At 42.6% G+C, this 21,180-nt stretch overlaps 3 protein-coding genes across 3 annotated transcripts; 1 reads left to right on the top strand and 2 right to left on the bottom strand.

The window, feature by feature from the left end:
• Positions 1-1,048: 1,048 nt before the first annotated feature.
• Positions 1,049-5,741, top strand: dcdc2b (doublecortin domain containing 2B; the record flags this gene model as incomplete). Its single annotated transcript, XM_079174686.1, is given in 13 exon segments — positions 1,049-1,332; positions 1,512-1,563; positions 2,947-3,017; positions 3,468-3,599; positions 3,696-3,830; positions 3,990-4,029; positions 4,156-4,221; positions 4,376-4,385; positions 4,388-4,558; positions 4,680-4,789; positions 4,916-4,969; positions 5,446-5,523; positions 5,622-5,741. Coding segments are annotated over 13 exon segments (1,323 nt in total).
• Positions 5,742-6,824: 1,083 nt separating this feature from the next.
• tmem234 (transmembrane protein 234) lies at positions 6,825-8,371 on the bottom strand. Its single transcript, XM_079174995.1, has 5 exons — positions 8,337-8,371; positions 7,909-8,060; positions 7,740-7,806; positions 7,276-7,368; positions 6,825-7,018 (listed from the first exon to the last, which is right to left on the bottom strand). Exons 1-5 carry the CDS (start codon positions 8,347-8,349, stop codon positions 6,909-6,911), a joined length of 435 nt encoding a protein of 144 aa, XP_079031121.1. The 5' UTR covers positions 8,350-8,371; the 3' UTR covers positions 6,825-6,908.
• Positions 8,372-8,773: 402 nt separating this feature from the next.
• On the bottom strand, positions 8,774-20,039 carry ncmap (non-compact myelin associated protein). Its single transcript, XM_079174209.1, has 4 exons — positions 19,712-20,039; positions 11,831-11,931; positions 11,284-11,368; positions 8,774-9,911 (listed from the first exon to the last, which is right to left on the bottom strand). The coding sequence occupies exons 2-4, from the start codon at positions 11,916-11,918 to the stop codon at positions 9,632-9,634; spliced, it is 453 nt and encodes a 150-aa protein (XP_079030335.1). The 5' UTR covers positions 11,919-11,931; positions 19,712-20,039; the 3' UTR covers positions 8,774-9,631.
• Positions 20,040-21,180: the final 1,141 nt, after the last annotated feature.

Below are 21,180 nucleotides of genomic sequence, written 5' to 3'. Positions count from 1 at the left end.
CGTAAATAGATTGCTTTCAGTGGTATTCATCATGTGTTTGACAAAAAGCTGTACATTGTATATATTATTTGCTAATTTAATAAATGAATGAATTGTATTTTTCTAAAAAAGTCTCCTTTCTGCTGTTGTTTGCTGATATTGCGTCATACGGTAGTTACTGTTGTGTAGGAGGACGGCTCCTCGGCTCGGGACAACGCATGGTGTCACTCAAAGAAGCTCAAATTTCTCATTTGGATCACAATGAATGAGCTTCCTACAAATAGTCACAAGTCTCCTATGAAGCTGCTGTTGTCTTTTGGTATTATTGTCTTTATAGAGCACCCACGGGGAAGCTTTTAAATACAAAAAACCCAGAATTTGCAGTCTCTGTCTTATTTCAATGTTCTTACGAGGCTTTCAGTAATGGTTTTATCACCTGCTGGTTCTTGCACTTGCTGGGTAATTCCAATATGCATGACATATTTTGCAATTATTTTTTGGGGGAAAATACAGACGACGAAGAGGTGAAGAGGTTATCTTATTGATTCAGCTCACAACACGGTGACCCACCCGTTCTCTCCTCCTCCCGTCCGTCTCTTTTGTTGTGGTTGCTGCCGATGGTTTGGCCCACAAAGCCAGTCATTGCTGGCCACGCTGCCATAGCAACCAGGAAATACTCACCGCCGTCGGTGGAGTAGTGTGTGAGTGTGTGTGTGTGTGTATGTGTGTGTGTGTGTGTGTGTTAGGGGAATAGATAGAGCAGAACGTGGTGAGCCGGAGTCCAGGCGCACCACAACAACGCAGGGGACTGATTTTCACCTTTGCCTTCAAATTCTACGATTTCCTCGCTTCGTCGTCCACTAAGGCTTGTGAGTCACTGAGTATTGTATTAATGTGTGACTTGAAGATTGGCATGTGAATGTGTCTGGTGCATGAAGAGGGTCGGTAACTGCCACTCCAGGCTCAGTGAGTGAACGCACATGCATGTGGGAGAGAATGATGAGGTATGTGGACTCAAAAAAACAACCTTTTTATAACTGTGTCTGTGACTGTAACAGCCGGCTCATAGATGGCTGCCACCACCGCAGCCACGACTCCCCTGCCTCCAGTGAAGAGCGTGGTGGTGTATAAGAATGGAGACCCCTTCTACAGCGGACGGAGGTTCGTGGTCAGCCAGAGGCAGGTGGCCACCATGGAGGCCTTTCTGACTGAAGTGACCCAGGGCGTCGGGGCTCCACTCGCCGTCAGGACTCTGTACACCCCCAGACAGGGCCACAGGGTTACAGACCTCCAGGGCCTTCAGACAGGAGCCCAGTATGTTGCTGCTGGCTTTGAAAGGTTCAAGAAACTGGAGTGAGTACAAAGAACTACTTACTGTGAAATCAATTTAATGTACAGTTCCTCTGATAGCAGACTTTTTGTCTTTAAGATGAAATGAATTTAGAATGAATACTTTTTGGTGTTTGGAAAAGAGGCGTGAATATATATTTATATATATTTTCTTTTGTCGTATCTGTTGTTTTGATGTTTAGTTACTCGAACGCCAGAACGAAAAAGCAGCCTGCTGCCCGTGAAGAAACCCAGGTAGGCTTTTATTTTGTCATGTGTCTTGCTTTCGAGGCCAACGGCACAGTCCATCACTGATTAATCCCAGTCCAACCAGGAGGAATGCACCACCGGGCTGCACTGTACTCAAATCAGTTTCATCTATTTGAACTTCTGCCAAATCAAATGTGAAAATGTGTACAGGACTTCCCATTATCGAGACACGCTCTCATTTGCCTCTAAATGTGAGCACACATTGCTGTGTTAGCGCTGTTAGATTAGGACCAGCCTTTGTGCTGACCGTCTCATTGATGTCACTGGTTGTCGTGTAAATTACAGGAAACAATCGTATAATGATTATGCTGTTCATCGACTTGCGGGGCGCCCTTTTAAAGGTCTCGTGTGACATTAGATTCAGTAGTTACAGCTGGATATTGTCGTAGATCAGGAATTCCCAGAGTATCAGAGGTTATGAGCATTTCCACCGAGAACATTCTCTGAATGAATCTGAAGTCTTTTCTCTTTTGCTTGTTTAATAATGCTGATGATGGTAGTATCATGCAGGCAGGAGCTCTCTTAACATTCACACAAAAATAGATTTCAAACAAGTACGCACACATACACACTCACGCTGACAAGTGCTGGCTTTGTGTTCTGACCAGCTGGCAGGAGGCGACCGCTTTGGTTTTTCAGACGCAGTGTGTGCCCTCAGTCTTAAGAAATCAGTCTTACCTTTCTGAAAAACATGAAAGTAATTGTGTGTGGCTTGGGTGTCTGCCATTTTGGTTCTTTGGTTTTAAAGTCGTACATGCCTGTGTTGTGGTTGCTGTGGAGCAATGCAGGAAGTGTGTCCGTGAGTGAGTTGTGTTTGATCCCGCTGGTGGAACAAAGAGTAATGCTTCCCCGCAGTGTTATTGGGGCTATGTGCTTGTCCGGACAGGCCTAATGCCCATATTCACCGCCCCCACGCCTCCTTCTCTGCTCGGAGACACTGTAAATGCATTAAAACGGCTGCCACTTGAAAGTAAAAACAATAAGAGAAGATTATCAATGTCTGGCTTGTTCTGAGCTGATTGATTTAGTCCAGCTGGCAGACACGGATATTGGCTTCAGATGTCATTGATATGGGACGACGTGGGCTTCGACAGGAGCCTTCAGATCAGACTGTGAATGTGCGATTGGAGAAGTCTCGGAGCGACGTTTGTCTCCTTGGCTGCAGCACTTGAGCCGACATGAGCGGAATAGTTAGTCAGTCATTACACAGATCTAGGATGACTGATTTTTCTGTGATGGACGTGCAGTGTAATTGATGTGCAGGACGTGAATGATGTAAAAGTGATTTTCAAATTCCTCTGAGAAAATGCCAACATTATAATGTTTTGCAGTACCACGCATGTGATTTCTTTTGAATATCTTCTGCAGGCCAAAGTAACCCAGAGGCCAAATGTTTCAGCCAAATGGAGGAAGTTTATACCTCTGCCTTGCATTTTACAGTGAGTTGGACAAACTACGAAAACACACACACAATGAATTACGGTGTTTTTAACCATGCTAGCTGCATGACTGTTGGAATGCAATGTCAGTCCACCTTTTTGGTCCCGAGAGAGGAGCTCTCAGAGAATGAATCCTTTTTTTTGATGAATTGTAATAACTTCGGAAATAACTCTGACTTTTCCTTTAGTGCCACAACATGAGATCAAAGTTTGTATTTGTCCAGGGAAAGTTTGCAAAAAAAAAGACTGTATCTCTGGAAGATGCCCTACTGAAGTCCCAAAGCTTAGCCTGAACTTTAGAGTGCATTTCTTCTCAGAACAAGGATTGTAGATGTTGTTCCCCATCTTTTACATTAGTATAGTATCTTGTCATTGCCACCATAGACAGAAGGAACTGTTTCATTGCACATATGGGCTTGAAATGTAAAAAAAACCACCCTTTCTGTACAGCGTTTTCCGCAATGGAGATCTCCTGTGTCCACCATTCCGGTTCATCATTCCTCGGAGCATGCAGCAGGACCTGGAGAAGATCCTGAGTCTGATCACAGAGAAGGTCAGCCTGCGAACCGGAGCTGTGCGCAGGTCAGTGACACTTGACAGATAGTCACATGCACATGCACTCTGTGGAATACAAATAGAGGAGGCCAAATCTCACCCCTAACTCCTGTGCTCTATCAGGTTGTGCTCTTTGGAAGGAGCGACTGTGTCCTCAGCTGTGGAGCTGGAGACAGGCCACTGCTATGTTGCTGTGGGAACCGAGAGGTTCAAGAAACTTCCATATGTGGAGCTGTTGGTTTCAAAAGCCACAGAGAGGTATTGTTGTCCAAGGCCCTTTGTGAGCGTCTGTAAAGACGTGCGTTTGTGTGCTTCGTTGCTGGCTGCTCTGCACTCTAAAATGAAATGATTGTCAGACAAGACGGAGCATGAACAAAAACATCTTTTCACATGAAAGTGTCTTTCTTTATTTTGTAGATATAACCAAGGAAAGAGAAGGCTGTTAAGGAGAAATGAGGTACCGTTGGTTAATAATGTCATTTTCCCACCCTCGGGTCTTAAAATAGTCTGCAGTTCATTTGCAACATGTGTCAGGTGTGAGCAACATGCTGTCTTGTATACGTCTCGTGTGTTTCTCTCTTAGGACAGGAAAGCAAGGAGCGGTCCAGAAGACCAGTACAGTGACTCAGCCCTCCTCCACTCCCCAGAGGTGAGAAACAACTCCCCTCCGTCTATCACTACAAGAGCCATATATAGAGAGGGTTCATGTGTTTGGCATATTCTGTCCAACACATTCAATGCACCAGTGTGACAAACTGTGCAGAGGGTATTTTGTCCCTATACATGATATTATATTTATTCAGTCGCATTCCATGAATTTCAGTCAGATGGCCGGAGGGTGAAGTCGACGGGAGATGAAGCTGCAGCTCCAGCAGCCGCACAGCAGAGGAGAGAGGCCGCAGACGAGACCTCCGCGTTCTTCGCCAGGCCGGTCAAGATCCGCAACTACAGGGGACAGCCAAGACCGCCACCCAGCCATGGATCTGGTTGGAATCCCCATCTTTATACTTCTGATTTCATATCTAACGCCTTCACATTCACAACGAGTGTGAGGCATTTTGTGTTAGTCGTTATGTCGGCCAGCGTTCTGATTTCTGTTCATTCCAGTCCTGCCCAGCGTGTTTAAAAGAGCAGCACGGAAGAGAAGAGAGGAGGTACGAGGGGCCGAGGAGGTGCACGAGGATGAAAACACAGCTACAGAGCTGCCTGTTGACCAGGTTTGCTTTAACTCATGTGTCCTTTCGGCCTTATAACCACGTCAGTGAAGGAGGTGGAATTAATTGCTGTAAATATGTTCAAAGCTGAGGTTTTTCTCAACCCGTCTCTCTCATGTTTGTCTAAAGAGAGCTGCAGAGATAGTGGAGGATGAGGAGTCAAACAGCCGAAACACACAGCAGGTAAATCAAACAATTCTTTCATGTTCCAGGTGAATTTGTTAGCTTCTTATCTAAGTGGAGATATTTACATTCACTCTTAAAGTACAATGTAAGGACAATGTCTCTACAAAGTGGAAATAAATTGAGGGTATAAATTGGAAAAGACATGGATCCATGATAATGAATGGCTGTATCCATGCATTATGGTGCCCTTTGTAAATTACAGTCAACGCAGTTAAAATATGAATATGTGACACATGTGACACTGTATTCTGCATGTGGGGGAAAACAAATCACATAAATCCTTATTTGTTTCTCTCAAGGGACATTCACAAATTATAGAGAGTGAGCAGCACAATGGGAGCGAACACCCACACAAACACAATGGAAAACAGGTACAGTATACATTCGAGTGGGTGTTTACGTGCCTTAATGTATAAATGTTTAGTTTTTTTCTGTATAAATGGGTTCACAATATATATTTTTTCCTGTAACAGACTCCGTCATCTGAACACGTTGGTGTTAAACAGACAGAACATTCTGCTACGACTGACGGGTCTGCTGCTGAAACACTGGTACCAATGCACACACACACACACTGCTGTCAGCTTCCATTCAGACGTACATGGACACACAGACTAGTCAGAATTCAATGCGTGTCCCATTTCAAAAGGAGCCTGAGCCCAAGCGGACGTCTTCAAAGTCAAGGCCTTCGTCATCAGCCTCTCAGCCACAGAGCGGGGAAGAAAAGGCAAGTGTACTTACCTCACAGCCTATTGACCGGGCCCAATGAGAATGTGTGCTTGATTGCTTTTTCTCTGTTTTAAATAATCTGCTTGAACAGGAGAGCCTACAGAACCATCATCAGGAGGACTGGTGAATAACGAGCACAGAGGATTCATCAAAGAGGTCACAGCATCATAACAGCAGATGACTTATGCGGCTAAATGAATGTTTTGATTAAATTGGTAATACTTTGACTTTGGCGATGAAACAGGCAGCATCATTCATTTATGAAGAGTCAAAAATGTAAAGAGGCTCAGACAACATTAGAACAAAGACTACAAAAGATGGACACACTATCATGAGTTCTAGTTCAATGCAGTCAGTCAAAACTGTACTTTTCTGACATTGTAAGACAGAGGTCATTCTGATGCAGCTATTGTGTAGATGTTCAATGATGCAGTTAATTTCATATACAATATGTACACAAGAAACAATATTTTTGGGACATTTTAAGCCTGAATGCATTTCGGATCTGCAGAAATCAGTGACGGAGATCATCGTGTTTTGCCAACAATTTATTAATAAAATATCCACATCACAAGCTGAATAGATGCAACAATAACAAAGTCGTCTTGCACAGTGTTTTGTGTCTATTAAATACTGTGACAATAAAAATATATATATATTACTATGTACATTTCCGTTATTCCTGAAATCTGTACAACTTGTTCGGACACATTTACAGTGAACACAGGCAGCCGCAGTAAAATGTCCCCGTTACACCACGACGTTACATCACATTGGTCCATTTTAAAACCCAGCCCTATTTGTATGTGGCCTCCATAGCATTTATGCAGATGCCAGTCACATGGCTGAAGGGCCACATGACTGAGGGCTTAAAAGTAAAAAGGTTAACAACCACCAACTTCTATGCAAGCACCGTAAATCTAGTCTGGCCTTGAGGTGAACCCTCCACGAACCCACTTCCCGTTGGTGTGAGGGTTTCTGGACAGATCTTTAGAAGCTCACGCTGACTTAATGTAGGCACAATTCTCTCACCAGAGCCGTTACTCTTAGGAGTCACCATCTGAATCTAAATGCCCCCCCCCCCCCCCCCCCCCCCCCCCCCCCCCCCCCCCTCTAGTCCTGATCCAACTCTGCTTCGGCCATCTTCCCTCCCTGGCTGGGGAATCACTTCAAGGTACAGGAGAGTTTGTTTCAATCCTCATCCCCGTTAGTGTGCAGCCTGCGTGATATTCTGCGTCGCGGCGTGTTCGCCATCAATGGAGCTTATGACACACAGAGTGATGCCCGCCATGGTGAGGAACATTCCTGCCACAGCCTCTGCAGAGAGTGAGGAGTGAAGGAAAAATGAGAACACAACCAGTACAGTATTTTTCAAGCAGATGAATTAACTGTTCAGTGATGCCTTGGCATGACAGTCAAGTAACGTTGTTACTTGAGTCTGGCTTATGCAACATGTTCCGGAAGCCAAACGTTTGACTCTAAAGCTTGTAGCATTCCCAGAGTTGTCCCCTTGTGGGGTTATCAGCATCACTTGCTGTGTGTGACAAGCTAGTGTATGGAAATGAGTCACTTACGTTTGCCTCCAAACGCTTCACCCAGTAACTTGCCAGTGAACAGAGTGCAAAGGAAGGTGAGAGAGTTGGCCACGGGAACAGCCAGCGATAACTCTGCAGAAGAGAAGTGGCGAGAACTGGATATAATATTCTGCTACCAAATGAATATGCAAAGTTAGTTGGTTGCAGCACTTGGGTCAGTTACACGGATATGTTTGACCTTTCATGGCACGTAAACTAATGTTTACACAGAATGTATGCATCTCTGTCTTTCTCCCGCAGTGATGATTAATGATGATATATTTCAGGAAGTTATGCAGAACAAAGAGGTAATATTTTAGTGCTAGTTTAGAAAACATGCTTATTAGTTTATCTCAGTAAGAGTCTGTTTTTGTTGGCTGTTATTGTGCATGCTAGCTCGCTGGGATGATTTACTGGCACCATCAGATTGTCGTGAGGTGTGTGTGTGTGTGTGTGTGTCTCACCTGTGGTGGAAAGTGTATAATAGTAGACCAAAGAGCCACTCTGGTTCAGGATGAATGGGACCAGGTACTGTGTGGAGAAAGAAGCTCAATTAAACTAATTGTTAGGGGGAAAAGTCAGAATTTCAAAACATGCACACTGGCAAACAAAATAACTGATCTCAGGGTTTACCTTGAGGTTTAGGAACAGAAACTTGACCTCAGCCAGGAGCTGAGAGACTCTGTTGTTGTGTTGCACGTGTTCAATCCCCTCCGTGCCTCTCTTCAGGAAGGGGTTGGTGCAGCCCCACAGCACCGACACCAGCAGGAGGCTCAGCAGCTCCACTGCAATACACAACAATCACACAACAATCCCACACAATCACCACGTCGCAGAATACCGGTAGTGCAGTTAGCACCCTTGCTACAAACGTATACAGCCGATGATGCTAACGCTAGCTTGCTTCCTTAGCGTTAGCTATGTTTGGCTCAGTCCTGTTATTATTCAAGCTGAAGAGGGATTGATGCTTAGGAGTACTTATATATTCTGTCTCAAAATACAAAAAATACTTGGTAAATGTTGTGATTTTAGAGAGTAAATCGGCTTGTTGGGACACTCACCTACGGTCACCATCGTAATGTAGACATTCACCGTCAAGACGCATTCAAGACTGTTCAACTCAGTTTTTAGTGAACATTACGTAAATGGCCGGATTAATAAACAGCTTCAAACCTATTCATTTATTCACTTACCTGACCTGGAAAGATTTATTTATAGGGTTTCATCAGAGTTGAAAATGTATTTAATAAAGCACCGGATGATTTGGTGTGATGACTCATTTGTTAACTGCAACATTTTGCAACGTTTCTTGTCATCTTGAATGCCGCTTAAGGTTTTTTATGTTATGGTACTAAAAGGTACCAGCTGAGGGCGCAATAACTAACAATAACTCAACAACACCATAACATGCAGCATACACCTCACACCTGAGGTTTCATATGATTTCATCATATCATTTTGTCCTCTGTACAAATGACACTTCATTTTAACAAACAGGTCTGCCACAATTACAAATATTATATTTTATTTTCATCTCAATTCATTTAAAGAACCACAAACAATACAAATACAGAGAGCAATGAAAATAAAGTGCAAAATCATTTGGCGTCAAACTAAAAAAAGGCTTTACATCACCGTGTTAGGCTGTCACCCAGACGTCTCAAAATATCTCTATGGTCTCTTTGTTAGACAAAGTACTCTGACAATTTTTAGATTTCTTTAACGAAAACTAATCTGAGAGAATCTGTGACCAGAAGACAAAGACAGTATAATGCAAGGTTAAGAAGATCTAGTCAGGAACAAAGTATGCAATATCAACACATTTTTCTCAAACATATTGGTATCCATTATACACTGAGATCTTTCATACTGTCTTTGTCTTCTCTAAAGTCTATACTAATCCTACATTTACTCATGAACCTATGTGGTCATCGTTAATACAGAACTGTACACACTAAAGAGCATTACAGTCTTTACTACACGTTTACTTCATTGTATTAGTAGTGATCTGCAAAGACTACAAGCAGTGAGAAACTTCTGGCATCAATACTCTGAACACTGAGTGTAGCCAAAAAGCAATTCTTCTCAAGAAGGTCTCAGTTTCCCATCATGCAACATCCTTCATGCAATCCACCGTGTCTGTTTAAAGGTACCATTTTGTTCATGCCCACCACAAGTACATCTCGGTATCATTGTAGTGACCAGCAGTGCCTCAGTTGGTGGAGATCGACAGTGACGACACTAACGTCCCAGGTCGAGTTTCCACTGGATTCAGTCAGCACACAGTGTATATGGTCAGGGGTGAAGATGACACATCGCTCGGTGCTTGTTGTGAGACTAAAGCACAGTCTTGTAGCTATGTGTTTCCTATTGACGGAGACTCATTTATGGTGATCGTAGTGGATTCACTGATGGTGCTTAACTGCTCTGTGTGGTTTCCCTCCACGCTGTTCAGCTCCCCTATGGGCAGCTGCAAGTCGCTCTCTGAGACTGGGTTTGATCTGAAGACGTTGCCCGACACAGAGCCGATTCCTATGGGGGTCAGCGGAATGCTGCTGTTAACTGTGGACTGTGACGTCTTCGGACGGGGTTTGGAGCCCCCTCTGGCTCCCAGGACCCTGGATTCATGTGTCCGCCTGGCAACAAATAAAAACCATGATGTTACTTCACTCACATACTACGTAGTAAGCTGTCATTTAGCGAAGTGACATATGATGTTCAGTAATTGTTTATCCATAAGTTGTACTCGGCAGTTGCATAGAAATATGGCAGATATTCCCTCAGACCTTCTGATCTTATTTTGCTAGTCGGGCTATTACTTCAACCAGACACAGTGGTCATATAAAAGGGCAATAAGAAGACAAATAAGAAAGAAAGGCGTGGATATTGTTTCGTCAAAACTGAATAAAAGAACCCACTCTTCACTACTGAGTCCCAACCTTTATGGCGTTTGTCCCCTTAAAATGAATGTCTACATGAGAGTAGATTCATAATTTATTACCCCATATCAAGTTTGATATATCTATGAGCAGTTTTTCCAAAGTGTTTTCTTCTGAAATTGTTTCATCTGAATAACTTTAAGATGACAGCCATGCAGGATGCAGCAAAATTTGGCCTCTCAGCTGCTCTTCATCGGGCTACTTTTGACGCTTCCTTCGCCAGCCTCAGTGATGCGTCATTGCGGACGTTTGCGCTCATGTCGAGGGTACATGGGCGTCTGATGTCCACTCTGGTTTAGCCAGGTTTTGCTGGCGCAGTCACCCTTGTCGGAGACATGTAGGAGGACCCACCGTACTGTTCGGTTCAGCTGCTGTACAGGCGCTTCAGCGGACTGTTCAAGCGAGTCAGAACAGGCAGCAGATCTATGGTCTTCGCAGGGACATGCCCCCCGCAGGCCTAGGGGTCTCACGTTGGCCCCACGAGGCCACTTCCAGTAGCCGACTGGCCGATTTGTGCGCCATCCCGGGTTGATGCGGCACAGGAAACTGCTCGCCTTCTCTCCCACGTGGCCCGGCTGTGTTTCGTGAAGTCGAGATTCCGTAGGACTGATCTCAGGGCTCATCCGAGGTTCACCAGATGGAAGGTATTGAGTGTTAAGCACTGGCTCTGGCCAGGATTCATAGAACCGTAGTTACATCAGTAACTTTCATTTAAAATTCTTTCTTTTATCTCTCAAAATAATTTTTTGGTGACCCCCTCGGGTTAATGGTACAACCCCCTTGGAGTCCCCAGCACTCATGTTGGCAGCGTAATACTGAATAGTTTTACCTCCTCAGGGTAAATAATTGAAAGTGCAATCTAAGTGGGGAACATCATGGAGAAGGAAGAGCCACCGGTTGAATGTGTCCATTGAATATGTTGATATGTATGATCGTTTTATTAACCTGATTAGAAACAGCAGCAAGTGCCCAGTGCTCCTTGAAGTGGATAAAAATAGCATTGTTTACTTCAATGCTCTTGACATTCGCTATGCAGTAATTGTCCTGTCAAACAGAAATGAGGCCCTACCTGTTGTACGTCTTCAGGATTATCAGGAGAATGGCGAGAATGATGATGATTCCTAAAACGATGACAGCGATCATTGCCCCTGAACCTGAGACACAGTGAGAATGAGTAATTAACATGTTGAAAGGCTGTTTTCAAGTCAAGTGTGTCTCTTCCAAGATTGCTTCATGCCGTGCAACTCATTCTGTGTATTCTCCTGAAGTAGTTTGTCGTAGCTTAGCGACAGCATCACTCACGGACAAGCAGAACAAATATGTCCTATGAAAATGCACGGGGGCCACTCCTGTACAAACCGTCTAGATTAGACTGCATGACGCAATAGGTTAGTATTAATGAGGCTGGTCTTATCTTTTTCTTATGTTGTAATCACTGCCATAGGGGGCACTCTCAAATCTGATGGTGTCCACAACAAACAATTCATTCACAAGGGCGTGTTTTATCAATATCCAATTCAAGAGGACAAGGAGGCAAAGCAGACATGCGGGGACACACACACACACACACACACACCCACACACACACACACACACACACACACACACATCCTTACTCTGGATGAGTATTTGTTCTTGGCTCTTTGTGATGGTGGTTGTGTTTGAAGTAGTGTTGGTCACAGGTGAGACAGTTGAAGCTTGCATCTTCAGCAATAACCTGCACAGAAAGACAAACATGACAATATTTTTCAAGGTTGAAACTGTTTTTGCTGCCGTCAATACGACAGATTAAGCGAAGAGACAAGAATAGAATGAGGAGAGAAGATGGGATTTGATGATTAAAATATGAGTGTGATATATTATTCTTCATAAACAGTAAACAGGTGGCATAGAAGAGGGAGTAATTGTTTTATGAAACAATATAAGACAGATTGGAAAGACGTGATTGAACATCTTTGTGTTTGCTCTTTATCAGCTGGCATTAAGGTCACAGTAGGTTCAAATCTTCCTGTGTCATTTCTGCTAAAGCCTTATGAAAACAATTGTGGTTGTAGATGTGCATCATCAGCCACAACACACCAGGAAGCCATGTTAAAACAAGTCGGACAAGTACAGAATAGTGCTGCAGTTCTTTTGTTGGACTTGAATTCATTGCATATCTTATATCGAGTCAATCCCACATGCACCATCCTGCAGCCATAAATATTGACTTGGCCATCAAACTATTGCTGAAAATAGTCCCCAAGTTAATAAGTTAAGTATTTTTTTAAAGATTTGCAGATGGATTTGGTGCTGAATGCTGCAATAAGAAGAAGATGCAGAGTATTAAAAGACAGATTAACGCACCACGATGAACCAAATATAAAGCTGCACTAATGTGACGTCAGTTCTGTCAATCATGACTCATTTAGTCATGCACCATCAACAATGCATATCCTCAGAGATGTTATGTTTCTTCAAGGCAGCTTCATTGTGTTTTCATTGATGTTAACACACTGTCATTTTGATCTAGTCTATCTCTGTCATATTTAGGAGGATCCCTGATACCGTTGAGGAAACAGATGTAGGTCGGGCCTGTCCCTGTAACTGATACTTCCTCCTGAGTCCGGATAACACGCCTGCAGACACTTTCAAGTTCCAGAAGAAATACATCATGATCACATGTAGGTTCATTAAAAATTCCACTGAGCCTTTGTTCTAGAAATGTCACTCCTACTTCAGGTTCCACATCTACCACACTGGAACAGAACAAGCGTCATCAAGGGAGTTTCTCATCCTCTTTTCACACCGATGACGAGGCCACTGAGTCATTGAAGCATGACTCCAGAGATGTGGATCATTAATACTTAAATGATCCTCTGGAATTTGTATCACCTGATTTGTCAGAGCATATTTCTTCATGTATTTACAGGCAGTTTTGTAAACGTCGCGAAACGCTCGGGTCTTTTTGTCCGATTCATTTTCGTTTCTCGTGTAACAGCTTCAATGACTAATCCGAAAAATCATCCAGTGTGTTTACATATTATTATTTTGTCAAACTGTCAGAGAAATGTCAGGCTTTACAATCAACAGCGACACTGCAGAGGCTATAAAAAGCTGGAAACCCTGGCACAAGGAAACGCAGCAAAGTTAGATTGACTGCTACATTGATTAAGTTCAAATTTAGACTGCTGTCATTCAAAAAAGAACAAATGACAGAGATATAGCAGCCCTGCTTTTGCTTTACTGAATGAGTTCACATACAAAACTCAAGTAATACATATTAATATTATATATAGCTGCTGCTGTTACAAAGAATCTGTTATTCTAAATGAAAACGTGGGAGTTCAGTGGTTTTCTAATGAACACCTGGCTGCTGACAGATAAGCTGACACACGTTCTCCTCCCTCTCGCACACACACTTACAATAGCCTGATTATTTTCTGCCACACATACTGCCTCTGTTCAGGGAATAATTAAACATCTCGGAAAATACGCTTATTCGCTCTCTCGCAGGGAATTAGATGAGAAGGTCGATACCACTCTCACTTCAGTGAGGTAAACAGGAAGCTAAAGCTAGCAGCCGTTGGGCTTAGCTTAGCATAAAAGCTGGAAGCAGGGGGAAACAGCTAGCATGGCTCGGTCTAGAGGAGAGGAAAAAAAAGCTGCTACCGGCACATTTAAAGCTTGATAATTAACACGTTGTATCTCGTATGTTGAATCCAAATAAAAAACATAAAAAACTATATTTTTCTGTATTTTTTGGCTGGAAGCAATAACTTCCTTGAGTCTCTGCTGGTTGCCTGGCAACTGCTCCTGACAAATTGTTAAAGCTTTGGTTTTTATGCAGATTAAACAAACAAGATATAATTTGTTAATTAGTGAGCTTCTGAAGTGCTGGAAGGCAGATTTTTTAAAATATATATATTTCTTTAACCTTCAGACAGCTAGGCTAGCTGTTTCCCCTTGTTTCCAGGCTTTATGCTAAGCTAAGCTAACCAGCTGCTTTATCGGGCAGATATAAGAGTGGTATCAATCTTCTCATTTAACTCTCTGCAAGAAAGTTAATATGACTTTTTTGCACATGTTTTTTACACTTTTAAACTTAACCATTAGTTTCTTGTATAATATCTGGCTCCTGTGTTTCTTCGTGATAATGTCTGGACAAACAGAGTGGCGGCTTATGTACATAGCCTTAACCATTAATGGAGAAGAAAAGTTTACATTGCACCTCATATCCTGAAAGCATTGTAAAAGGACCATTTACAACCCTGTACCTGTGACAGAGACAAAGAACACATTCCTGCCATAGGTAAAGATTTGTAGAAATATTCCACAGACTGGGATTTCGACTCTTTGTTCTCGAGATTTGATGAGTCACGAGTCAAAATTTCACTTGAAGCTATTACTCGATACTTGTGTGTGTGCTGTACATTTGAACCAGCTTCCTGCTCAACGGCAAACATTGCTCAAGCAACTCTCCCAGTGTTGACACACACTATTAGGCGTAGAGATTAGTAAAGACATATATCTTGTTTTCTGTTTGCAGAGGTGACAGTTAGTGATAAGTGGCAGACTGATCATATGCAGAGTAAAGTTGGTAATATGGTGGAACCATCTAAAATCACAAATTTGGCATTTAGTGAAGCGTATGTATTTGTGCCTCTGTTTACAGTGCAGTTATCAGCCTTTTTAACTGAAAGTTATAGTCATAGTCAGATGCTTACACAACAGAATACATGAATATATATGAAGACGGACGTTCAACGTAATGTAATGTAGCATTTAAACGTAAACACAGAGAGGCAGGACTGAAACAAACTACAGCATTACTGCATTAAGGGCCTGATTCATTCGTGTGCAGACACGAGGGACTTTGTCCCCCTGTGCTCATAAATTTAGGTGCACAAGATACATAGTTCTGCCCCCGCAAAGAGAGGGAAGAGAGCAGGGATAACAACTAGGCCGGAGATAGGACTCGACCCGGCCCAGCAACGTGAGATCGCAGACTGTTGTGCCCACAGAGCGCAGGACGATGGGGAGGCAGACTCAAACATATTCAAAGCCAATGGATAATGTTTCCCAGATGTTGAATTTTTTTATGTTAAAGGGTTAACTTCAGTATTTTTCAACCTCTTTTCCCACGCTTTTGTGTCTAAGTGACTAATGAGAACAACCATTTTTGAAATTGGTCCAGTATTGAACGAGAATGCTGCAGCCGGCGGCCGCTAAACGGTCTAACAGTGCTTGTTTTTGCCACCGGCAGGCTCAGAATGTTATTATAAGTCTCACGACCACATCAGGACCCTTTCTTACGTTTGTTATTGACGTCATTTGACTTGTTGCCAGAAGACAATGGCGAAAACAGTGAGTGACAGTTGGACAGAGGAGCGCCACAGCGACATCGGTGTCGTGTTATCTTACTGCTGTCTAAAAGATGTTCAATGTCATGACAGACATGTTTAGCGGATTTCGAAAAAATGTGGATGCAATGCAAGATATCAGAAGGACACTTTAAACAATAACAAACGGACCGGGTCAAGCGAAAGGTAAAGAAAAGTGTGTTATTTTCATAATGTCATCAGACACTTATAATAAGATCCTGAGCCTGTCAGCACTTTAAATGGACGTACATAGAGGGTCAGGAGTCGCTCTGAGCAATTACATTACAGCCTGTTCGCCATCTGCAGCGTTCTCCCTCAATACTGGACCAATTTCATTAATTATTGTCCCCATTAGTCACTTAGACACAAACACATGGGGGATTGGGATCCAGGTTGAAAAATAACAAAGTTACCCTTTAGGATGCTGGCCATATTATCTGCTCAGAGAATTCACCAGAGTTTTTGTTGCTGCCGTTTACCATCCTTCTGATTAAAAAATGCACTACAGGAAAGTACCTCTGCTTTTGTTTTTCTTGTGTAGCATAAAGTACAACTGCATTTTGTTGTGCAACCCTGTACAATGACAAAAACAACAACCTTGACCCTTGAACAATAATGTGATTGTGGTGGACAATAATGTAACTGTATTTATTTATGTTATATTTTTATTAAGTTTAAATGATGGCACTTTGCGTCGTACAGCACAGAGATATATTTAGCTCAAGCAGCTTTTTGATAAGGTATAATAACAAAATGTTAAACTAAAGTTTGTTTCTTTAACTACAGCAAAGAGAGGAGCAGTTCATTTGCTAACTGATTAACAGTTTGTCTTTGTATAAGAACAATGTTTACACAGCATGAGCATATTGTTACCTTGTTACTACAAGGAACTTTTTATCATTACTTCTGCCGAACCTTTGGTGCTGTATAAAAAGGATGCCAGAGCAAACAATCTAAAGGAACACATCACCTAAATAATAAAGGGCGTTTTTTTTAAAATGATCATTAAAGCTAATTAGATCTTGAGTTTGAGCTGCATGTTTTTATGTCATTATAGCCAGTGTTCGTCAGTAGTGGGTGGGTGTGTCAACTCCCTCAGCTTGGGGTGGGTCGACAGAAGGTGGCTCCTGACTGCTTAACTTCAACCGGACCTCCTGGAGAACAAACGACTTTATCAAATATCATAATTGCCCTGAGCGGTGTTACGCATGAACATCAGCTAATTGAAACGTGCGTGAAGAATGTTCCTTTTAAGCATGCAGTAAAAAGAGACCCGCTCACGTCATTGGCTAAGTCCACTTAACACACTAATTGTTTCCGCTGTGTTCAACCCCTTCTAGATTGTAGGGGAAGCGAAGTGTCCATCAATCTTCATCTACATAACGTGGCAATGTTTTCACTGCACATTAAAGATTAGTTGAAAACTATGTGAGAGACGACTAAAGAAAGAGTGACTGCCGATTGATGTTGCTCCTTCCATCTTGTCACATTTCTAATTCACTTAAATCTGATCTGATACTTTGAACAACCAGCTGAAGGAAAAGGCCTTTGACGCACTGACCCACAGCTTTGTCCCCTCGCTTCAAGCCTTCATGCTAAGCTAAGCTAAGCTATTTGTAAGAAAGCCGACCACTGGCTGTAGCTTCATATTTATCTTCTCAATCTTCTCATCCATCTTTCCACCAGAAAGCCAACAAGCACAATTCCTAAAATGTAGAACTATTCCTTTAACCGCACAGCCCAGAATCACATCAGCTGGTACAGAGCTAGTGTGCAAACAGCATAATTAACTGGTCAACTTCGTTATCCACGGACTGGTAGTGCCATAAACAACAGTCATACATCCTTTATTGTCACAATAACAGAAGGGAAATTCAAATGAGAGTACCAGTGAAGGACAATGGCAGGAAATAGGTCCCACTGTGAGAACAAAATTGTTAAAACACACAAACATTTCAACTTTGGACAAAACAAATACAGATATGACCTACGGATCTTCTTCCTGTGATGTAACATTGCTAACCGTAAAGTCAAAGATATCATCAATAAGCAGATTTGTTAATATAAGTTTTATGTTTTTTAAGCAAAGGAATTTACAACTGCAATGAATCAGATCACGTTGACGTCAGTATATACTTCCGCCAGTCGTCTCATTGCTGTAATAACTGTTTTGTTTGTTGTTCCACAAATTGCAGCTATTCGTTAACGTGGCAGATTCAATATCCTTTCTTCCATCTTCAGTAAACACATCATTTATTGCTTTTTCAGAGAGCAGACTCTCAACGCAGAACAGGACCTATTTAGTTTCCTCTTTTATATACGAGGAAAAGCCAGACAAAGCTTCTGACCGGCTCCATCCCCCCCCTCTGCACATGTTCGTCCACATACTGTGTTTAACGCAGGCTCCTGCACACATATTCATAAAACACGTTCAAAGCATGACCTTCATCAAATGACAGCTGGAATCAATATTTGAGGAGTCAATTAGAAGCAGGTTAATACGACACAGGTGGAGCTATTAGTTCAGCAAGCAGAACACGGTCTGACGTTATCTGCGTCACGTCAGATGTAAATGTCCCATACAATTTATTGCACTGTAGGGATTTAACTATGACTTTTATCAACCTCAATCCATCACTGAGGGATTTGCAACCTCCCTCACAGGTCTCTGGCACAGCTCACAGCGCTCTGATATGGGAATAAACGATGAGGTGACGTCAGAGATTTAAAAATCAACTGATTCCCAAAAGAGTGTGCGGTAAAGAGGTAATACCCCATGGGTGCGAGAGTGAGTTGTGACGAGCTCGTGTGGCAGTGAAAGTACAGGCAGCGATATCCCTGAAAGATCTACACGTCATGATGGACACGTTTCTAAAGAAAGCAGCTATCATCTTAGTACCAAACTGGGTTAGAAAAAGTAGGATTTTAAGAATGAACTAGACAGAAATATTAAAATCGAGAAACGCACAACAGGGTTGAAATGGAAGAAGGAAGTTACTTTGTCATCGAGAGTGCACTAGGTTTGCATAGCAGCTTCTCGCTTATACAATGTATTGTTCGCGCGGTTACAAAAAGCATGGCAATGGATTTTTATAGAACCGCAACGAGAAGATAAGGCGTGTGATGGCAAAAACAAGGCATCAAAAAGGCTTTGATCGATCCAGTCATTGTCTAAACTAGACTAGACTGATGGCTGGGATAAGATGCCTAACTCTTATCTCTCAATTGATGAGTGTTGTTGTTGTTGTTGATTGTTAAATTTTAAGCACCTTCCCGTCATGTCAAATTCCTTGTATGTTCAACATACCATGGCAATAAACGGTTCTGATTCTGATTCAATGTCAAATTGTCAAACAGAAACACACTACTATACTGTATAAACTGTCCACCATCCCAGTGACATTTGAAAGGGATATAAATGTTCGCCTTATTGAAACTCAAAAGGTGCAGCTATGACACACAGTCATGAATCATTACAGGAAGGAACGATTTCATAAGCTTAGAATAAAACACACTAGAAGACGATGTATGCTGTCTATTCATAGAACTACACAGACAACTCCTCGTGGTCAAATAACTACAAATTGTTGTTGATAAAAAAAGCTTGCACAAAGCTAAAAGTCCACAAAGGATAAATATACCATCATCACGCCACTGACGTTACATGAAAACACTGAGTTCTGAATTAGCAGTCCTGCACAAACAGCGGTCTTATTTTCGTGTAACGCAGCAGCAATTAATATGTTAGTAGAAGTAGAGTTCCATCAAACAGCCACTTATCAATAAGAGATACACAGGCAGAATATGTAATATTCCCAGCTCAAGAAGTAAATCTGCGTCGTCTCACCAGTTCACCGGCAAAATAAGGTCTCTAAATATGAGAGCAGCTCTGGAATGTGAGCTATTCCCTTTCACCTGAGACTCACCTGCAGTCTCGCCAGGGTGTCTGGGGGAGAACACCTGTTCTCACACAAACACACACTGGCACACATTGCACACGAACACACACACACACACACACACTCACTCACACCGAGTAGACTGACCAACTCACTGAAAAATGTACTCTCAACCACAAGAGTTTAGAGAAAAAAACAACAAAATCTGCCAGGAAGAAGGAGTCAAAAGACTTACCTAACCGTCTCCTCTGTGATTTCGGCCCGAGCCTTGTCCAGGTGGGAGCCCCGAGCAGCGCAGAGGCCCCTCCCTCAGCTGACTGATGGGGGCATAGTCCAATGGTGGAGGGCTGACGGTCACAGCGGTTCTGAGGGGAGGGAGGTAAGAGGGAGTAGGCGAGCGAGCGGGCTGCTCCGAGAGAGGAAAATAGGTCCTAGGTGCTGCTAAAGTGACAATCCCACAGGTACAAAGAGGTGGGACGGACACAAAAGAAAGAACAAAAGAGTTTCAAAGCAAGCAAAGCTGCCTCTGTATGTGTGTGTGTGTGTGTGTGTCTGTGTGTGTGTTTCTGTGAAGAGGAGGAAAGAGTGAGGAGGTGGAGGCTCCAAGCTGGCTCACTTGTTGCTCCTCTCTGGGAGTAATAATCTCAGGCAGCAGGTTTTTCAGGTCCTTCCGCCTGGCCCTTAGGCGTGCCGCGGCCACTGATCAAAAAGAGAGGGTGCTCTCCAGAGTTGTTCTGCTCTGCTCGGCCTCTCTAAATCACAGCGGCTGCATCTCACATGAACTGCAGAGGGTGAGCCACTGGGCAGGAAGATGAAAAGTAACTCATACAATCTCAAATATTAAAGACCCGTGCACATCCATGTATATCCTTTACTTTTGTGTGCAACTGTGCATGCATAATACTGAACATATAGTGTCGTTGAAAATTAACTGAATCACAATACTTCTCCGAAGGGTGCTGGGTGTGCTTTGTACAGTATAAAAGATACAGTGTGCAGCAGTATTTTCTATTCTTCTCTCGTCGGACAATGAACTCCATTCAAACACGTTGGCAACAGTTGTGTGAAAGGTGTCCACTGAATGAGAATAATGTTTTTACTGGCAGTGATCTTCCTGACCTGTCCTATTATCTGTATCTATTATTGTAGCACACAAACTCCTGTAACACACCCATCGTGGTAGTCTCTCCCACAACAGTGCCAACAATTCTTTGGGATCTCGCCTCATGTTACCTCCAGGGGCTAGGTGGTGTCAACGACTATAAAGCCGTTAGTGCTGTGCCTTTGTTGGAAAGTGTTGCTAAACGTCATATTGGCAGACAGGCATTGTTCTGCTTCACCTGATGGCCTGCATACAGTGCTGGTGTCCCCATATCCTTGTGTTCCGCTGTTAAGTACAAATAGCGTAAACATCCTGGGTGCAAAATTTGTTTGATTTTACTGATGTTGAAAATACAGGTGCATCATCATTTGTTGATTCTTATTTATTAATCGTAATAGTTAAGAATCAATCTGTGCTATCTCAAATGTACCAGAACGTGATTTATTTATATAGTTTGTTGTTCAATGCTAGACTTTTTTTGTCTGTTTTCTTCATCATATTTTCTCATTTCTTTTTCAAAAATCGGCTGTGCCATCAATCTGTTCTTTCTTTGGGATATTAAGTATTGATTAGAAGAAGAGAATAGGGCCCTGTATGTTGGC

The sequence above is a fragment of the Pholis gunnellus genome (genome assembly GCF_910591455.1).
Source record: "Pholis gunnellus genome assembly, chromosome: 15".
NCBI lineage: Eukaryota > Metazoa > Chordata > Actinopteri > Perciformes > Pholidae > Pholis > Pholis gunnellus.
This window is presented reverse-complemented; position numbering and strand designations above follow the sequence as displayed.

Excerpts from the sequence above, each read along its gene's own strand:
- tmem234 (XM_079174995.1), bottom strand. Across the intron at positions 7,807-7,908 it reads TTCTGTTCCTAAACCTCAAG|TACCTGGTCCCATTCATCCT; the intron begins GTAAACCCTGAG and ends TTCTCCACACAG. Across the intron at positions 7,019-7,275 it reads TGAAGCGTTTGGAGGCAAAC|AGGCTGTGGCAGGAATGTTC; the intron begins GTAAGTGACTCA and ends CACTCTCTGCAG.
- ncmap (XM_079174209.1), bottom strand. The coding sequence starts at position 11,918 with ATGCAAGCTTCAACTGTCTCACCTGTGACCAACACTACTTCAAACACA. Across the intron at positions 11,369-11,830 it reads AGAACAAATACTCATCCAGA|GTTCAGGGGCAATGATCGCT; the intron begins GTAAGGATGTGT and ends ACTGTGTCTCAG. Across the intron at positions 9,912-11,283 it reads ATCCTGAAGACGTACAACAG|GCGGACACATGAATCCAGGG; the intron begins GTAGGGCCTCAT and ends ATTTGTTGCCAG.